At 47.9% G+C, this 17,860-nt stretch overlaps 1 protein-coding gene across 7 annotated transcripts in view; it reads left to right on the top strand.

The window, feature by feature from the left end:
* Window positions 1–17,860, top strand: part of ank1 (ankyrin 1) — a 208,595-nt gene that overhangs the window by 127,050 nt on the left and 63,685 nt on the right. For 5 of the 7 annotated variants that reach the window (XM_033014024.1, XM_033014021.1, XM_033014018.1 and 2 more), the window contains exons 14-23: window positions 461–658; window positions 1,200–1,298; window positions 2,988–3,086; window positions 5,437–5,652; window positions 9,380–9,478; window positions 11,067–11,165; window positions 11,473–11,571; window positions 11,887–11,979; window positions 15,212–15,284; window positions 17,589–17,694. In XM_033014024.1, coding sequence (XP_032869915.1) covers window positions 461–658; window positions 1,200–1,298; window positions 2,988–3,086; window positions 5,437–5,652; window positions 9,380–9,478; window positions 11,067–11,165; window positions 11,473–11,571; window positions 11,887–11,979; window positions 15,212–15,284; window positions 17,589–17,694 — 1,181 coding nt within the window. The remainder of the gene's footprint in view (window positions 1–460; window positions 659–1,199; window positions 1,299–2,987; window positions 3,087–5,436; window positions 5,653–9,379; window positions 9,479–11,066; window positions 11,166–11,472; window positions 11,572–11,886; window positions 11,980–15,211; window positions 15,285–17,588; window positions 17,695–17,860) is intronic. The other 2 variants (XM_033014019.1, XM_033014023.1) reach the window with 2 other exon arrangements.

Raw genomic sequence — 17,860 nt, 5'->3', positions numbered from 1 at the left:
GCTCGGGGACGTCTCTTAACGGCTCGTAACGCTAACGGCAGGTACTCGGGAAAACTCGCTAACGGCAGATAAGCACGGGAAGACTCATGAAGATTTTTCAACATGATGAAAAATGTCCACGAGAGCCCCGAGTATCGACGAGTGGCCATTACCGTAAATCTCCGAGTTCGAATCAGGGCAAACTCGGGAGAGTTCTTGGAATGAACTCGTACCGTGGGACAGGGGTTTAACTCCAGCGTTTTGTGTCCACCTTCAGTGTGAACCAGCTCCTGCAGTTCCTTCCTATACATTGTTGTTCTTATTGTTGTAACGACCAGTACACACACTTCCATATTAATCCCATCTCCCAGCAATTGGCCCGTGGCTTGGTATTCTCGGACAATTTAGGTATTACTCGCGAGGCATCTTAAACGCTGCCATGTCTCACACGGCTCTTGTCCCGTCTGCCTACCCCATGCAGGACGATCAGACTCCCCTACACTGTGCCGCCCGTATTGGCCACCTGGAGGTCATCAAGCTGTTGCTGGAGAACGGGGCGTGCCCCAAGTCGGCCACCACCGCGGGCCACACCCCCTTGCACATCGCCTCGCGGGAGGGTCACGTCCAGGTGGCAGAGATCCTGCTAGACCACGGGGCTTCGCAGACCAGAATGACCAAGGTATGACCAAGTCCGGCGCGGTTAAGCAGCAGTCACTGGGGAATGAATCTCTGCCTTAAAAATTATTATCAGGGGACGTTCAATCAATCAATCAATCAGTTTTATTCGTCACTTTCACATAAAGTGCAAGTGAAATGAATTTGCCAGCAGCAGTACAATGAAAAAGAAACACAAAAACGCAACAAAAAGATTTAACACAAACATCCACCACAGCATTCATCACTGTGGTGGGAGGCACAAATATGGCCAGTCCTCCTCCATTTCCCCCGTGGTCGTGACCTCAACCCTCCGCAGTCGCCGCTGCGAGCGTCCAGATGAGTAGACAAGGTAAAGTCCAGTTAAGTCCGGAATCGGTGCCTCCCCACCGGAGACCGCGGCTTCAGGTTGGTGTAGGCCGCAGGCCGGTGGTCGGAGTTCCCGCCGCGCCGCAGCCAGAAGCATAACGGATAGGAGCAGAATTTGGCCATTCGGCCCATCAAATCTACTCCGCTATAACTCGAGATGTTCTCTGGGCTCTGATACTCTGTCTGTCTGTCCGCAGAAAGGGTTTACCGCGGTCCACATCACCGCCAAGTACGGTAAAATCCAGGTGATGGAACTTCTGCTTCAGCGAGGCGGTGAGCCCAACTCTGCAGGAAAGGTAACTGCACCCTCCAAGGTCCACCTTGAATGCTAACCATTGACATGAGGTACAAGCTTCCCTGGAGAGCATTAGGAACTGTTATAGAGTGATACAGTGTGGAAACAGGCCCTTCGACCCAACTTGCCCACACCGGCCAACATGTCCCAACTACACTAGTCCCACCTGCCTGCGTTTGGCCCATATCCCTCAAAACCTGTCCTATCCATGTACATGTCCAACTGTTTCTTAAACATTGGGATAGTCCCAGCCTCAACTACCTCCTCTGGCAACCACACCCACCACCCTATGTGTGAAAACATTACCCCTCAAATTCTTAATAAATCTTTTCCCCTTCACCTTGAACCTGTGTCATCTGGTCATCGATTCCCCCTACTCTGGGCAAGAGACTCTGTGCATCCACCCGATCTATTCCCCTCATTATTTTATACACCTCTATAAGATCACCCCTCATCCTCCTGCGCTCCAAGGAATAGAGACCCATCCTACTCAACCTTTCCCAAGAACTCATTCCCTCTGGTCCTGGCAACATCCTCATAAAAGTATTGGTTGGTTCAACTACGACCCCACGGCTAAGAATGGCCTTTTTCCTTCATCATCCTAACTGTTTTACATATCTTTCAATCATTTGTCTACATCTCTCGACGTCCCATCGATATCTCTCGTTTCCCTTTCCCCTGAATCTCGGTCTGAGGAAGGGTCTCGATCGGAAACGTCACCTATTCCTTTTATCCAGGGATGCTGCCTGACCCGCAGAGTTACTCCAGCATTTCATGACTATTCTGTTCCTATTCCTATCTATTCTATTTTATACTATTCTATTCTCAACTATTCCTTTTCTCTAGAGATGCTGCCTGACACACCGAGTTACTCCAGCATTTTGTGTCTATCTTTGGCCCACAGTGTCTGTATGCCAAGATTAACACACAGATGTCAAACACTAAGCTTTCCTGCACATGATAAATGTCCCTCCACTCCCTAGATATCCAAAGGCCTATCTAAACACTTCTCTCGTATCTTCGGTGTAAACCAGCATCTGCAGTTCCCAACTACATGGCTACATATCTTCAATCCATTGACCACAACCAGCAGTTGCGCAGCAGTCTAATGGAGGTGCCACACAGTCTTAACTGTATTAATTTACTTATACCCAACACTTTACAATGAAGGCAGGCATTGGGGAAATGGAAGCATTCTTAGCATTCAAAGCATTCTACATTTCACAAGTTATTGGAGTAGAATTAGGCCATTCGGCCCATCGAGTTAACTCCGCCATTCAATCATGCCTCCTAATACCATTCTCCAGCCTTCTCCCCATAACCCTCGTCACCCGTACTAATCTAGATTTGTCTATCTCTGCCTTAAAAATATCCACTGACACGGCCTCCACAGCCCTGTGTGGCAAAGACATATTACAATCGCTCCACACCTTTTACATGCACTGTAAATGGCTCGATTGTAATCATGTATTGTCTTTCCACTGACTGGTTGGCTCACAACAAAAGTACCTTGGTACACGTAACAATAAATTAAACTGAACTGAATTGAAGAAGTTGGGATCCTTATTGAGATGGAGTGGAGGAGAGACCGCTCGTAGAAACATATCACGATCTCCTTGGTGAGTGGTCATTGTTGGATCTGTATACCATGAATTCTCTGACAACTGCTCTGTGTGTGTGTGCCCTGCAGAATGGACTGACCCCTCTCCATGTAGCTGTTCACCACGACAATCACGACATTGTGAAGCTGCTCCTCAATCAGAGCGCGTCTCCTCACGCTACGGCGCGGGTAAGTGCGGGCACAATGCCACTTGCGGGCACGTTGTAGTCAACGGAACTGGAGGGCAGGAGGATTGCCCAGCCAGTCAGCAGCTGCAAAGATGGGCATCGGTGTAACGTTACCTATTGGTACCACCAATGATGGCATGGGTTTATCATTGCCAGGTGCACCGAGATAGAGTGAATCAAGATAGAAATGATATCAAGTCAATTCATACCATACCAGAGTACATTCAAGCCTTACGCAGCACAACAGGTAATGCAAAGAGAAAAATACTGGAGTGCAGAATACTGTGTTATAGTTACGAAGAAAGTGCAGATATAAAAAGTGCAAGGTCTGCAAAGAGGTTGGTTGGAAGATCGGGACTACACTCCAGCCTAAGCGATGACATTTTAACGAATTGATGACAGGGGAAGAACAGGAATGCAATACTCCTCTGCTTTAGTTTAGTTTAGTTTAGTTTAGAGATACAGCATGCACACACACACACACACACACCTACACACTAGGTGGAATTTACAGAAGCCAATTAACTTTTAAATCTGCATATCTTTGGAATGTGAGAGAAATCTTACGTGGTCAACAAAATAGAGAGAGTACAGAGGAGATTTACTAGAATGTTGCCTGGGTTTCAACAACTAAGTTACAGAGATAGGTTGAATAAGTTAGGTCTTTATTCTCTGGAGCGCAGAAGGTTAAGGGGGGACTTGATAGAGGTCTTTAAAATGATGAGAGGGATAGACAGAGTTGATGCGATCAAGCTTTTCCCTTTGAGAATAGGGAAGATTCAAACAAGAGGACATGACTTCAGAATTAAGGGACAGAAGTTTAGGGGTAACATGAGGGGGAACTTCTTTACTCAGAGAGTGGTAGCGGTGTGGAATGAGCTTCCAGTGGAAGTGGTGGCGGCAGGTTCGTTGGTATCATTTAAGAATAAATTGGATAGGCATATGGATGAGAAGGGAATGGAGGGTTATGGTATGAGTGCAGGCAGGTGGGACTAAGGGAAAAAATTGTTCGGTACGGACTTGTAGGGCCGAGATGGCCTGTTTCCGTGCTGTAATTGTTATATGGTTATATGGTCAGAAGAGAAAACGTACAAACTCTGTACAGAGAACATCCACAGTCAGGATCGCACATAGAAACATAAAAAATACTTGCAAGAGTAGGCCATTCGACCCTTCGAGCCAGCACCACCATTCAAGATGATCATGGCTGATTATCTAAAATCAGTACCCTGTTCCTGCTTGCTCCCCATATCCCTTGATTCTTTTAGTGGGGAGAGCCAACGTCATGGCCCCCAATGGCACTGGTGGGAGCCAATCAACTGGCGTATGTGTAAGTTGTCCCTAGTGTGTGTAGGGTAGTGTTAATGTGCGGGGATCGCTGTGTCGGTGTGCAGGCTTGGTGGGCTGAAGAGCCTGTTTCTCTAAATCTCTAAACTAAACTAAATAACGCGGCTAAGTCACAACCCTGTTGGTTCTGCGAGTGTGGTTCAAAAAAAGGTTCAAAGGTTATTTATTGGTCACATACACCTAGGTGTAGTGAAATGCTTCTTGCCAATGCAGCACATAAAGAAAGAATACAGACATAACATTAATAAGAGATTTAAACATAAAGAACATCCCCCCACAATGGCTCCCACCATGAGGGAAGGCACAATGTCCAGTCCCCAACCCCAGTTCACCCACAGTCAGGCCTATTGAGGCCTCCACAGTTGCCTCTACGGAGGCCCGATGTTCCTGGCCATTCTCGCCGGGTGGTGGTGCTCCGGCGTCGGGAGAATCCTCACAGCGGCTTGGGACACCTGGAACGGCCGCCTCCGTACTGGAGGCGGTGGTTTCCGAAGCCGACAAGGCCGCGCCGGTTGGAGCTCCACAACTGGCGATCTCATCTAGAGATCCCAGGCTCCCGGTGTAAAGTTCAGCGCCGCCGCCCGCAGCTGGCCGCTCCACTGTCCCGCAGCTCCGCGATGTTGTTCCCGGCGGTCTTCAGCTCACCGGAGCTCCAGCGCGGCGACCCAGGCAAGGCATCGCCCGCTCCACGATAACGCTCCAGCGCTGTGCCGCCGCCGAAGCCGTGGTTCTGGGCGGTCCCCGACAGGAAACGCCGCTCCAGGCCCGCTGGTAGGCCGCGAGGACGGGTCGAAACTGCAGCCCGGAGAAAAGCTGCCTCTCCGACCAGGTAGGGACCCTGAAAGGTAGTTTCCCCCTTCCCCACCCCCCCCCACATAAAAAAGTCTAGAACTCCAGAAACAAAAACACTTTAACTAACTAAAAATAAGAAAAAAAGATGAAAAGCCGGACAGCTGCTGTGTCGGCGTGGTTTGGCGGGCAGCTCCCGAACCATAATGATGCAGGTTTTATGCTGGTTTCAGAACGGCTACACCCCTTTGCACATCGCCGCCAAGCAGAACCAGACGGAGATCGCTGGGAGCCTGCTGGAGCACGGTGCGTCGGCCAACATCGAGTCTTCCCAAGGAGTGACGCCGTTGCACCTGGCCGCCCAGGAGGGCCACATGGAGATGGTCACCCTCCTCCTCGACAGTGAAGCCAATGCCAACCTGAACAGCAAGGTGAGTGAGTACCAGCAACGTAACACCAGCGGTGGTGCGTACAGGGTGGTTGGTGTCATCCTTGCCTTCCATCGCTTACAATACCAAGGTAAACTTTATCCTGCCACATGTCAGCCATAGAAACATAGAAAATAGGTGCAGGAGGAGGCCATTCGGGTCTTCGAGACAGTACCGCCATTCACCGTTCCCTATCAATAACCCGTGCCTGCCTTCTCCCCATATCCCTTGACTCCACTAGCCCCTAGAGCTCTATCTAACTCTCTATTAAATCCATCCAGTGACTTGGCCTCCACTGCCCTCTGTGGCAGGGAATTCCATAAATTCACAACTCTCTGGGCGAAAAAGTTTTTTCTCACCTCAGTCTTAAATGACCTCCCCTTTATTGTGGGACGACAGATGGCACAATGGGCTAAGTGTTCGGCTGGCAACCGGAAGGTAGCCGGTTCGATTCCCGCTTGGAGTGCATACTGTCGTTGTGTCCTTGGGCAAGACACTTCACCCACCTTTGCCTGTGTGTGAATGTGTGTGAGTGATTGGTGGTGGTCGGAGGGGCCGTAGGCGCAGATTGGCAGCCACGCTTCCGTCAGTCTGCCCCAGGGCAGCTGTGGCTACAGAAGTAGTTTACCACCACCGAGTGTGACTGAGGAGTGAATGAATAATGCGATGTAAAGCGCCTTGAGTATTAGAAAGGCGTTATATAAATCCCATCCATTATTATTATTATTTATTCTAAGACCGTGGCCCCTGGTTCTGGACTCACCCAACATTGGGAAATTTTTTCCTGCATCTAGCTTGTCCAGTCCTTTTATAATTGTATATGTTTCTATAAGATCCCCCCATCCTTTTAAACTCCATTGAATACAAGCCTAGTCTTTTCAATCTTTCCTCATATCACAGTCCCGCCATCCCAAGGATCAATCTCGAGAACCTACGCTGCACTGCCTCAATCACAAGGATGTCCTTCCTCAAATTAGCCATGTTTACTCAATCATCTTTCATGCATACATCCATAGGTTCAAGGGGCAGAATTAGGCCATTCGGTCCATTGAGTCTATTCCACCATTCACGGCTGATCTATCTTTCCGTCTTAACGGGGCTGAATGGTGGCGCAGCGGTAGAATTGCTGCCTTATGGCGCTTGCAGCACCGGAAACCCGGGTTCGATCCTGACTGCGGGTGCTGTCTGTGTGGAGTTTGCACGTTCTCCCCGTGACCTGCCTGGTTGTCTCCGAGATTTTCGGTTTCCTCCCACATTCCAAAGACATACAGGTTTGTGGGTTAACTGGCTTGGTAAATGTAAAAAATTGCACTAGTGTGTGTAGGATAGTGTTAGTTTGTGGGGATCGCTGGTCGGCGCGGACCCGGTGGGCCAAAGGGTCTGTTTCTGCGCTGTATCTCTAAACTAAACTAATCTAAACCCCATTCTCCTGCCTTCTCCCCATAATTCTGACATCCTTATTGGCCTGTCCCACTTAGACGATTTTTTGGAAGACTGCGACAAAATTTTCAACATGTTGGAAAGATGTTGGCGCAGTGTTGATAGCTTTTGTCTCCAGGTGTCGTAGGTGAATTCCATTAAAACTAGTCCCTGGCAGTCGCCTGAAGAGTCGTCTGAATGACACAGGCCCTTCATTAATCTAGAATCAGTCAATCTGCACCTTAAAAGTACCCAGTGACGGACTGCACAGCCTCCTGTGGCAATGAATTCCACAGATTCACCATCCTCTGACTGAAGAAATTCCTCCTCATCTCCCTTCAAAAAGTACGTTCTTTTATTCTGAGGCTGTGACCTCTAGTCCTAGACTCTCCCACTAGTGGAAACATCCTCTCCACATCCAGGTATTTCACTGTTCTGTAAGTTTCATCGAGTTCCCCCCTCATCCTTCACAAACTCCAGCGAAGTCAAACGCCCATGATATGTTAACCCTACCATTCCTGGGATCATTCTCATAAACCTCCTCAGTCCCTGCTCTATATCCGTCTCTATAATGAAGGATCCCCACCATGCCCGGTGAGCCATGCCCACTTCTCGCTGCTACCAGCAGGCAAGAGGTACAGACACCCGCAAAAGGATTTGAGTATAGGAGCAGGGAGGTTCTACTGCAGTTGTACAGGGTCTTGGTGAGACCACACCTGGAGTATTGCGTACAGTTTTGGTCTCCAAATCTGAGGAAGGACATTATTGCCATAGAGGGAGTACAGAGAAGGTTCACCAGACTGATTCCTGGGATGTCAGGACTGTCTTATGAAGAAAGACTGGATAGACTTGGTTTATACTCTCTAGAATTTAGGAGATTGAGAGGGGATCTTATAGAAACTTATAAAATTCTTAAGGGGTTGGACAGGCTAGATGCAGGAAGATTGCTCCCGATGTTGGGGAGGTCCAGGACAAGGGGTCACAGCTTAAGGATAAGGGGGAAATCCTTTAAAACCGAGATGAGAAGAACTTTTTTCACACCAGCCCTGCGTGAGGGCCTGAACATCGGGCCACCCAGGGCGGCGACTGCGTGTGCTAGGAAGGCCTCGACCACGAGTGAACATCTGGGAAGAACGGAGTGGAGGCTGGCTGGACTATGGTGCCTTCCTCACCTTGGTGCCACTGTGTTATGTTGTGTCGTGGACTTTCACTGTTTGTGCTTTTTTTTAAATTCTATTTTATTTTTAATATGTTTTATTATTTATTATTATTTATTTATTTATATTTTTATGATACTGCCTGTAAGGGAAATTCATTTCGTTGTCTCTAACTGAGACAATGACAATAAATTTGAATACAATACAATACAATACAACTTTTTTCACACAGAGAGTGGTGAATCTCTGGAACTCTCTGCCACAGAGGGTAGTCGAGGCCACAGTTCATTGGCTATATTTAAGAGGGAGTTAGATGTGGCCCTTGTGGCTAAGGGGATCAGAGGGTATGGAGAGAAGGCAGGTACGGGATACTGAGTTGGATGATCAGCCATGATCATATTGAATGGCGGTGCAGGCTCGAAGGGCCGAATGGCCTACTCCTGCACCTAATTTCTATGTATCTATGACCCACACCACCAGGTTCTGGAACTGCTACTTTCGTACAGCCATCAAGTTTTTGAAACCAACCCTAACCCTACATCAGTAATCTGTTTCAGTTCCGTTTATGGACCATCTATTGCACAAGTGACGGACTTGTTCTGAATTGTGCATTGCGTTAATGTCCGGGCTCATTTTGCCCCATCTTTTTCTCTATTCTTTCACTGTCTTCCCTTCCCTTAAATTTGTTTTGGATTTTTCACAGAGATATATACAAAACAGTGCAACATCATCACCGTAAATAAAATACAATGAGATAAGAAAAGCAACGATCAAAATAAATAAATAAATAAATTGGGAGAAAAGCCCAAAAAGTAAATAAATTTTAAAAAATTGAATAAGACCATGTGACACATTTACCAAATTTAAAAAAAAAGTTACATTGATCACTCATCTGGAGGTATTTCAATATTCGCACAAACATGCCATCTAGTTCTATGTAACACAATCTAGCTCGGCATTTATCTAGTTGGTGTCATTCTTTTACTGTCTTAAAGAATTCACGTGTGATTTAAAGAAAAGCCCAGCGCTGAAGTGAATGGTCACTGGCTCACGCCACGTTCAATCCTTGCCTGTATCCCCCTCTGTTGGCGATGTCCTGTAGGGACGTACAGTCATGTTTGTTGCAAGTTAACGCTTTCCCTTGTCTCCCACAGAACGGCCTGACACCGCTACATCTCGTGGCCCAGGAGGACCGTGTACCGGTGGCTGAAGTACTCATCCACCATGGAGCCTCCCCTGAACCAACGACCAGGGTAAGCGTACTGATTCACCCCAAGACCCAGATCCAGAACTTCCATGGAACTTCCACGAGGAACTGTAGATGCTGGTTTACAGAAAACCGACGAGCGGTCTTTACCGTAAATCTCCGAGTTGGTATCAGGGCAAACTCGGGAGAGCTCTTGGAATGAACTCGTACAGTGGGACAGGGCTTTTAGGATAGGTGCAAAGTGGTGGAGTAACTCAGCAGGCCAGGCAGGCAGCATCCCTGGAGAACATGGATAGGTGATGTTTCAAGTCGGGTCCCTTGTTCAGTCTGCTGCACTGACTAAACCAGCTCAAGGGCTTGTGTGGTTATATATAGATGCATTAGCTGTGACGACACTGGGAATAGTTCACCTCAAGGTTCTCAGAGAGGGCGAACAAGGGCATTACGAGTGACACTGTGGATTTGGAACTCGAAAAGTTAGGCACGGTGGCGCAGCGGTAGAGTTGCTGCCTCACAGCGCCAGGGTCCTGAGTTCGATCCCTCCTACGGGTGCTGTCTGCATGGAGCTTGTACATTCTCCCTCTGACCTCGTTAGTTTTCTCTGGGTGCTCCAGTTTCCTCCCGCACTTCAAAGATGTACAGGTGCCTTTTGCTCTGGTGTTTTATTTAATTCACATCTTTAATCAATTATGTTTTATTATTAATGTTTAATGTATTATGGGTCATTCCTAATTGTCACTGTATGTCATGTTGTCACTTGAGGGCGGAGCACCAAGGCAAATTCCTTGTATGTGAATACTTGGCCAATAAACCTAGTCATTCATTCATTCATTCGTTTGTGGGTTCATTGACTGCGGTAAATTGTAAATTATCCCTCGTGTTTAAGATGATGCTAGTGTACCGCTGGTCAGCGCAGACTCGGTGGGCCAAGGGGCCGGATTCCACGCTGTATATCTAACGTCTAAAAGCTGTTTGGAGAATGTGCACATTGAAAGTTTCACAATGGATGGGTTGTGAGGAGGGGATTGGGGATTTGGAGGGGGGGGGGGTGCAGTGGAGTTCCATGGATTCAGAATCAGAACCAATGCTGGGCTGGAGACTTGCAGAGACTTACACAGAGGTGTGGTAAGCAGAGAGGAACATGGTGGTGGATTGTACCATCATTTCTGAGTTGACAAACTAAGCAGTCGTATGGCGGAAGGAGAATGGGGGTGGCGCAGCGGTAGAGTTGCTGCCTCACAGCGCCAGAGACCCGGGTCCAACCCTGACCACGGGTGTTATCTGTACGGCGTTTGTACTTTCTCCCAGTGAACAGTTTTTCCCCGGGTGCTCCAGTTTCCTCCCACACTCCAAAGACGAACAGGCCTTAGTGTGCGTGTGTGTGGGATAGTGCTAGTGAGCGGGTATCGCTGGTCGGTGCGGACTCGGTGGGCCAAAGGGCCTGTTTCCGCGCTGTATCTCTAAACTAAACTAAGGAACCAGGCACAAAAGAAAACTGATGGACCCAAAAATAAACCGAGCTGTTGGTATTGAAGTTGGTTTGCTGCTTTGATTGAGTGTGCGTGCCCGGTGTCATTTGCCTGCGACATGTTTTGCTGTGTTGAGGTTACGCTGTGACTTTTTTTTTATTACAGTCTGGATACACTCCGCTGCATATGGCCTGTCACCATGGAAACATAAACATGGTGAAGTTTCTGCTCCAGAACCAGGCGAACGTCAATTACAAAACCAAGGTAGAGACACTTTCTAATTAGTTCCTTGGCATGTGATAAGAAACCCTGTGGCCTTTTTATTCTTTTAACCTCAGGATTGACGGAGAGAGTGTGGAGATGTGACTGATACAGAGTACAGTGAAGATCTTTGTTTTGTATACTATCCGATTAGATTGGGCAGCACAGTGGAGCAGCGGTAGAGTTGCTGCCTTGCAGCGCCAGTGACCCGGGTTCGATCCTGACTACGGCTGCTGTCTGTACGGAGTTTGCACATCCTCCCTGTGACCATGTCTTCCTCTCCCTCTCTCTCCCACCCACCCAACTATAGATTGGACACACGCCCTTGCACCAGGCAGCACAGCAGGGTCACACAGATGTTGTTAACCTCCTCCTGAAGCACGGAGCCTCTCCCAATGAAATCACCACGGTACGTAGCGTACCGGTCTGTATCGTGGTATGGCTTGGTATAAATGGAAATTCTCCCTAGTTGGATAGTGTTAGTGTGCGCGGAGATTGCAACCTTCATGTGTTTCACCCTGTTTCGACGAATGCAATCATCCCGGCGTGCACAAACAGAAGATCAAATAGAACAAGTTGTCTTACAACTTTAGGTTGTGCACGCCATACGCAGGAAGAAGAAGATGTGTGCGGGGTCGGCACGGGCTCGGTGGGCCGAAGGGCCTGTTACTACGTTGTATCTCCAAACTAAACTAAACCAAGCAATGTTCTGATCCACTTGCAGAATGGAAGCACAGCGTTGGCGATCGCAAAACGGCTCGGTTACATCTCCGTAACGGACGTGTTGAAGATTGTCACTGACGAAACCATAAGCACAGTGAGTGTGGGCCAGTGGTGACTAACCCTGACGGTGGACGCAGTCACTGTTCACAGTGGGAGGCTGCAACACACACCCTTGCACACACGCATGCCCCACAACCCCCGTCACGCGCTGCACCATGCGCCAGGAAGCATGCGCTGGAGGAAACTGAGGATGTTTTGTTTCGGAAGGAACGGCAGATGCTGGTTTACACCCAAGACAGACACAAGAAGTTGCAGCAACATTAGCGGGACAGGCAGCACCTCTGGACAAAAGGAATCGAGACAAGGCCCTTCTTCGGAGTCTGACCTGAAACGTTACCTATTCCTTCTCTCCAGCGATGCTGCCTCACCCGCTGAGTTACTCCAGCTTTTTGTGTCTATCTTTCATATTTAGTTTAGTTTAGTTTAGAGCACGGAACCAGGCCCTTTGGCCCCTAGAGTCCGCGCTGACCAGTGATCACCCCGCACAGTAATGCCCCTGTCCCACTTAGGAAACCTGAACGGAAACCTCTGGAGACTTTGCGCCCCACCCAAGGTTTCCGTGCGGTTCCCGGAAGTTTTTGTCAGTCTCCCTACCTGCTTCCACTACCTGCAACCTCCTGCAACCTCCGGGAACCGCACGGAAACCTTGGTTGGGGCGCAAAGTCTCCAGAGGTTTCTGTTCAGGTTTCGTAAGTGGGACAGGGGCTTAACACTATCCTACACACGCGAGGGACAATTTACAATATTACCGAAGCCCATTAGCCTACAAACCTGTACGTCTTTGGAGTGTGGATGGAAACCGGAGCACCCGGAGAAAACCCACACAGGTCATGGTGAAAACGTACAAACTCCGTACAGACTGCGCCCGCGATCAGCATCGAACCTGGGTCTCTGGCGCTGTAAGGCAGCAACTCTACCGCTGCATCAGCGTGACATCCCTAATCTGGTCGGAAGTCCAAGTTTCCACCTAACTCCTCGGGGTTCCACTTTAACCCTCTCTCCCCGGAAAACTGAATGGACGCTTAATTGAGAACAAGGCAATTATCCAGCAGCCCACAACATGATCCCTCGACAATCGAGAGTCGCTTTTAACTCTGCAGGAAGTACAAGGTCTGGACTGCTGCCAATTGATGCAGTTGGCATGATCCCGGCTGGAAGCAATGACCTCAGCAGCCGATCATTTGTCCTTGGCTGGTAATTACGTGGTTGATTCTGAAAAAACACACTGCAGTCAATAGCTCAAAGCCACCAACCTATGATGATGTGTTGGATACAGTTCCATTCATCTGGTGAGGCCCAATTGCTTCAGGAACACCTCCAACTCAGATAGAAAGAAAGGCAGGTCGGCACAGTGGCACAGCGGTAGAGTTGCTGCCTCCCAGCTCCAGGGACCTGGGTTCGATCCTGACTACGGGCGCTGTCTGTACGGAGTTTGTACGTTCTCCCTGTTGGACCGCGTGGGATGACGTTCAGGTTTGTAGGTTTCTTCCCAATTGTTATCAGGCAACTGAACCATTCTCTCATTTCGTAGCAAAAACAGGAAGGCTGATTATTATCTAAATGGCGTCAAGTTGGGAATAGGGGAAGTACAACGGGATCTGGGAGTCCTTGTACATCAGTCCATGAAAGTAAGCATGCAGGTACAGCAGGCAGTGAAGAAAGCAAATGGCATGTTGGCATTTATAACAAGAGGAGTCGAGTATAGGAGCAAAGAGGTCCTTCTGCAGTTGTACAGAGCCCTAGTGAGACCACACCTGGAGTATTGTGTGCAGTTTTGAATTTGAGGAAGGACATTCTTGCTATTGAGGGAGTGCAGCGTAGGTTTACAAGGTTAATTCCCTGGATGGCGGGACTGTCATATGCTGAGAGAATGGAGCAGCTGGGCTTGTACACTCTGGAGTTTAGAAGGATGAGAGGTTATCTTATTGAAACATATAAGATTATTAAGGGTTTGGACACGCTTGAGGCAGGAAACTTGTTCCCGATGTTGGGGGATTCCAGAACCAGGGGCCACAGTTTAAGAATAAGGGGTAAGCCATTTAGAACGGAGACGAGGAAACACTTTTTTGCACCGAGAGTTGTGAGCTTGTTGAATTCTCTGCCTCAGAGGGCGGTGGAGGCCGGTTCTCTGGATACTTTCAAGAGAGAGCTAGATAGGGCTCTTAGAGATATTGGAGTGAGGGGATATGGGGAGAAGGCAGGAACGGGGTACTGATTGGGGATGATTAGCCATGATCGCCTTGAATGCCGGTGCTGGCTCGAAGGGCCGAATGGCCTACTCCTGCACCTATTGTCTATTGTCTCTCACCGGCTAGAGTGTGGTCCTGACCTCCCATCCACCTCATTGGAGATCTTCAAACTATCTTTAATCGGACTTCACTAGACTGCATGTTATGCCCTTTATGCTTATCTGTAGACTGTGGACAGCTTGATCATAATCATGTATAGTTTTTTCACTGATTGGATAAAACACAACATGTGTACCCTGGGTGGACAAGAAATGCTGGAGAAACTCAGCGGGTGAGGCAGCATCTATGGCGACTTTTCGACCCTTCTTCAGACTGATGTTGGGGGGGGGGGAAGAATGGAAGTAGGCAGAGACAGTAGGTCCTGTGGAAGAACTTGGAAGGGGGAGGGGAAGGAAGGAGGAAGCAAGGGCTATCTAAAACTAGAGAGGTCTATGTGGTGCACATGACAATAATGAACAAAACAAAGTGTTTGGAGTTTTCTAACTAAGGAAGCTGTGGCAGTCTGGTGTTGAGTATATCCAACGTCCAACATTATTCGCCTTACTCTCTTTATCACGGCTCGATTGTAATCATGTATTATCTTTCCGCTGACTGGTTAGCACGCAACAAAGATTTTTCACTGTACCTCGATACACGTGACAATAAACTAAACTCAACTAAGATAACAATTAATAGATACGAAGGGGTTGAGGGATATAGATTACTGCAGGGAAGTAGTGCAGAGAATGCTAGGGTCTAACTGAATGGTGGAGAAGCAGGAGGAGCCTAATTGTCTACCCTTGCTTCCATTTTGTATGCGTCATCTTCCCGCGTTAGACACAAAAAGCTGGAGTAACTCAGCGAGACAGGCAGCATCTCTGGAGGGAAGGAATGGATGACGTTTCGGGTCGAGACCCTTCTCCCGAGCGATCTAAATGCAGCTCTTTTGGCGCGTGGTCCCATGTGACGTTTGACGGAAGCGTTTGTTTGTCAACACTGATGAATCCATTTATAACCAATGCCACGTTTTCCCCACAGACCATCACAGAGAAGCACAGACTGAGTTTTCCCGAAACTGTTGATGAAAGCCTGGACGTGTCGGAGGATGAAGGTGAGTGATGGAACCTCTCGACGAGGGCTTGACCCACCGCCTAACACTCATAGGCGTTTAAACCGATGAAAGGTCTTCGTTAACTATGACATCTCACACTGATCTGCCACATAGTTATTCCTGTTTCACCCATAGTCAGCATACAACCTGACTTATTTCGATCCCAAACACAAATTCTGCAGGTTAAAAAAATGTTGTCAGTGAAGCTAAAAGATTCAGGTTAGTGCCAATCCCAGTTCTTTGATGTAACATCTTATTTACAACATTAATTTTATATGTCATGGGAGTAATACTAATTAGCCTTTTTATAAGGTAGACAAAAATACTGGAGAAACTCAGCGGGTGAGGCAGCATCTATGGAGCCAAGGAAATAGACAATTGACAATAGACAATAATAATAAATAATAATAATAAATTTTATTTATGGGCGCCTTTCAAGAGTCTCAAGGACAATAGGTGCCAGCACCGCCATTCAATGGCTGATCATTCGAGCCAGCACTGCCATTCAATGGCTGATTATCCCCAATCAGTACCCCGTTCCTGCCTTCTCCCCATATCCCCTAACTCCGCTATTTTTAAGAGCCCTATCTAGCTCTCTCTTGAAAGCATCCAGAGAACCTGCCTCCACCGCCCTCTGAGGCAGAGAATTCCACAGACTCACCACTCTCTGTGAGAAAAAGTGTTAGACAAAAGAAATAGGCAACGTTTCAGGTCGAAACCCTTCTTCAGATATAATGTATTTAATAATGTATTTAATATTTAACGTATTTTTATAATGTATTTAATCAAGGTTGTCAGAGGTAGAAGGGAGTAAATGCAGGAGAGTTCAGTTTAATTTAGAGAAACAGAGATACAACAGGCCCTTCGGCCCACCGAGTCCATGCCGACCATCGATCACCCATTCACAGAGTGCTCAGATGACCATTTGATGGGAAGGTTACGACATTGCCAGGGGTTTGAAGTTACCAGACTATGTAAGGGTAGATATCCTTCTAGAGGGGAGGTGAAGGAGTTTGCGTGATAATTGAGGAGGGTCTTTGTCACTATTGCTGATGTTAATTTTTTATTCAGAATTTATCCCGTCCATAAGTTGTAGGAGCAGGATTAGGCCATTCGGCCCATCAAGTCAAGTCTACTCCGCCATTCAATCATGGCTGATCTATCTTACCCTCGCAACCCCATTCTCCTGCCTTCTCCCCATAACCCCTGACATCCGAACTAATCAAGAATCTATCTATCTCCACCTTAAAAATACCCATTGACATGGCCTCTGCAGTCAATGAATTCTACTGGCAATGAATTCCACAGATTCACCACCCTCTGATTAAAGAAATTCTTCCTCATCTCCTTTCTAAAGGTCCGTCCCTTTATTCTGAGGCTGCGGCTTCTGGTCTTTAGCCTAATATGTTCCGTCTCTTGTTGTGTCCCTAATGAGGGTACTGTATTGTAAAAAGGACAGGTAGGTTTGTGAGTGCTCTCTATGCTGTGGTCTAAATCTCACCTCTCTTGCTTCCTAGGAAATCCCCACACTCTCCTAGGTATGAGTCTGCTTTTTGCTTCAAGTCCCTGTGGCCTAACTGAGGCAGAACCCCATTCCATGCTGCAGGACATTGAAGCAAAATGAGATTGAACCATTTGTATTTCTGACCATTTCATCCATCACCTGTACAACCCGCTCCAAATCTCAGAGTTACTCCAGCTTGGGGCCATAACGTGCTGTTACCATTCCAGCTTTGGCAAAGATTGGGAAGAGGGGCAGCTCTTTATTGAAGAGTTTCCAGGATTTTGAATTTGGATGGGGCATTTCTGCATCAAAGTCCAGAACACATCAATACGCGCCTCTTAACTAAAAACAAAGTGCTGGAATGCCCCCTCTCTCTCTCTCAGCAGGTCAGATAACATTTGTCCATTTCCCTCCGCAGATGCTGCCTGACCCGCTGAGTTCCTCCAGCACTTTGGCTTTTTGCTCAAGATTCCATTATCTGTGTCTCCATTTTACTGCTCAGCCTCACTTGGACACATGTATCGTCTCTGATTTATTGGGTCGGTGAAAGTGGGTCCCCCAACAGTTGCCATGAAATGGTTCCTTGTGATGTCCAGCAGACAATGATCTGGGCAGCACACTTGAGGAGATGTCCTTAAGAACCAGGCGATGCCCATTTTTGGCAATGCATTTCCATTCAGGGCTTTAGCATGGATGTGTCCAAGGAGGGGAAGGATCGGGGGGGGGGGGGTGGGGGGAATATACAGGACTTGTCGCGATGGAGAAATCCTTGCCTACTTCTTGACCTCTTTGATCAACAGGAGAAGATGTCCTTGGAGTAGATGCAAACAAGTACCTCAAACAGGACGACTCAAAGGAGCAAGAGGAAGACTACTTATCTGCAAAGAAGACAGCTGATTTTGACGTGTAAGACCCTTTGGGATGGAATTAGTCTTCTGTCTCATGGTCTCAGTGTGCGCTGTGAGGAGATGCACGCAGTGGACCATGTTTCCTGAGCGTACAGTGGAGGATGAATCCTATTCCGTTGTATGAAGGCATGCAAGTATAGGGGCGGGTTGGCTGGGATATAGAT

The sequence above is a fragment of the Amblyraja radiata genome, chromosome 39 (assembly GCF_010909765.2).
Source record: "Amblyraja radiata isolate CabotCenter1 chromosome 39, sAmbRad1.1.pri, whole genome shotgun sequence".
NCBI classification, from domain to species: Eukaryota; Metazoa; Chordata; class Chondrichthyes; order Rajiformes; family Rajidae; genus Amblyraja; species Amblyraja radiata.
This window is presented reverse-complemented; position numbering and strand designations above follow the sequence as displayed.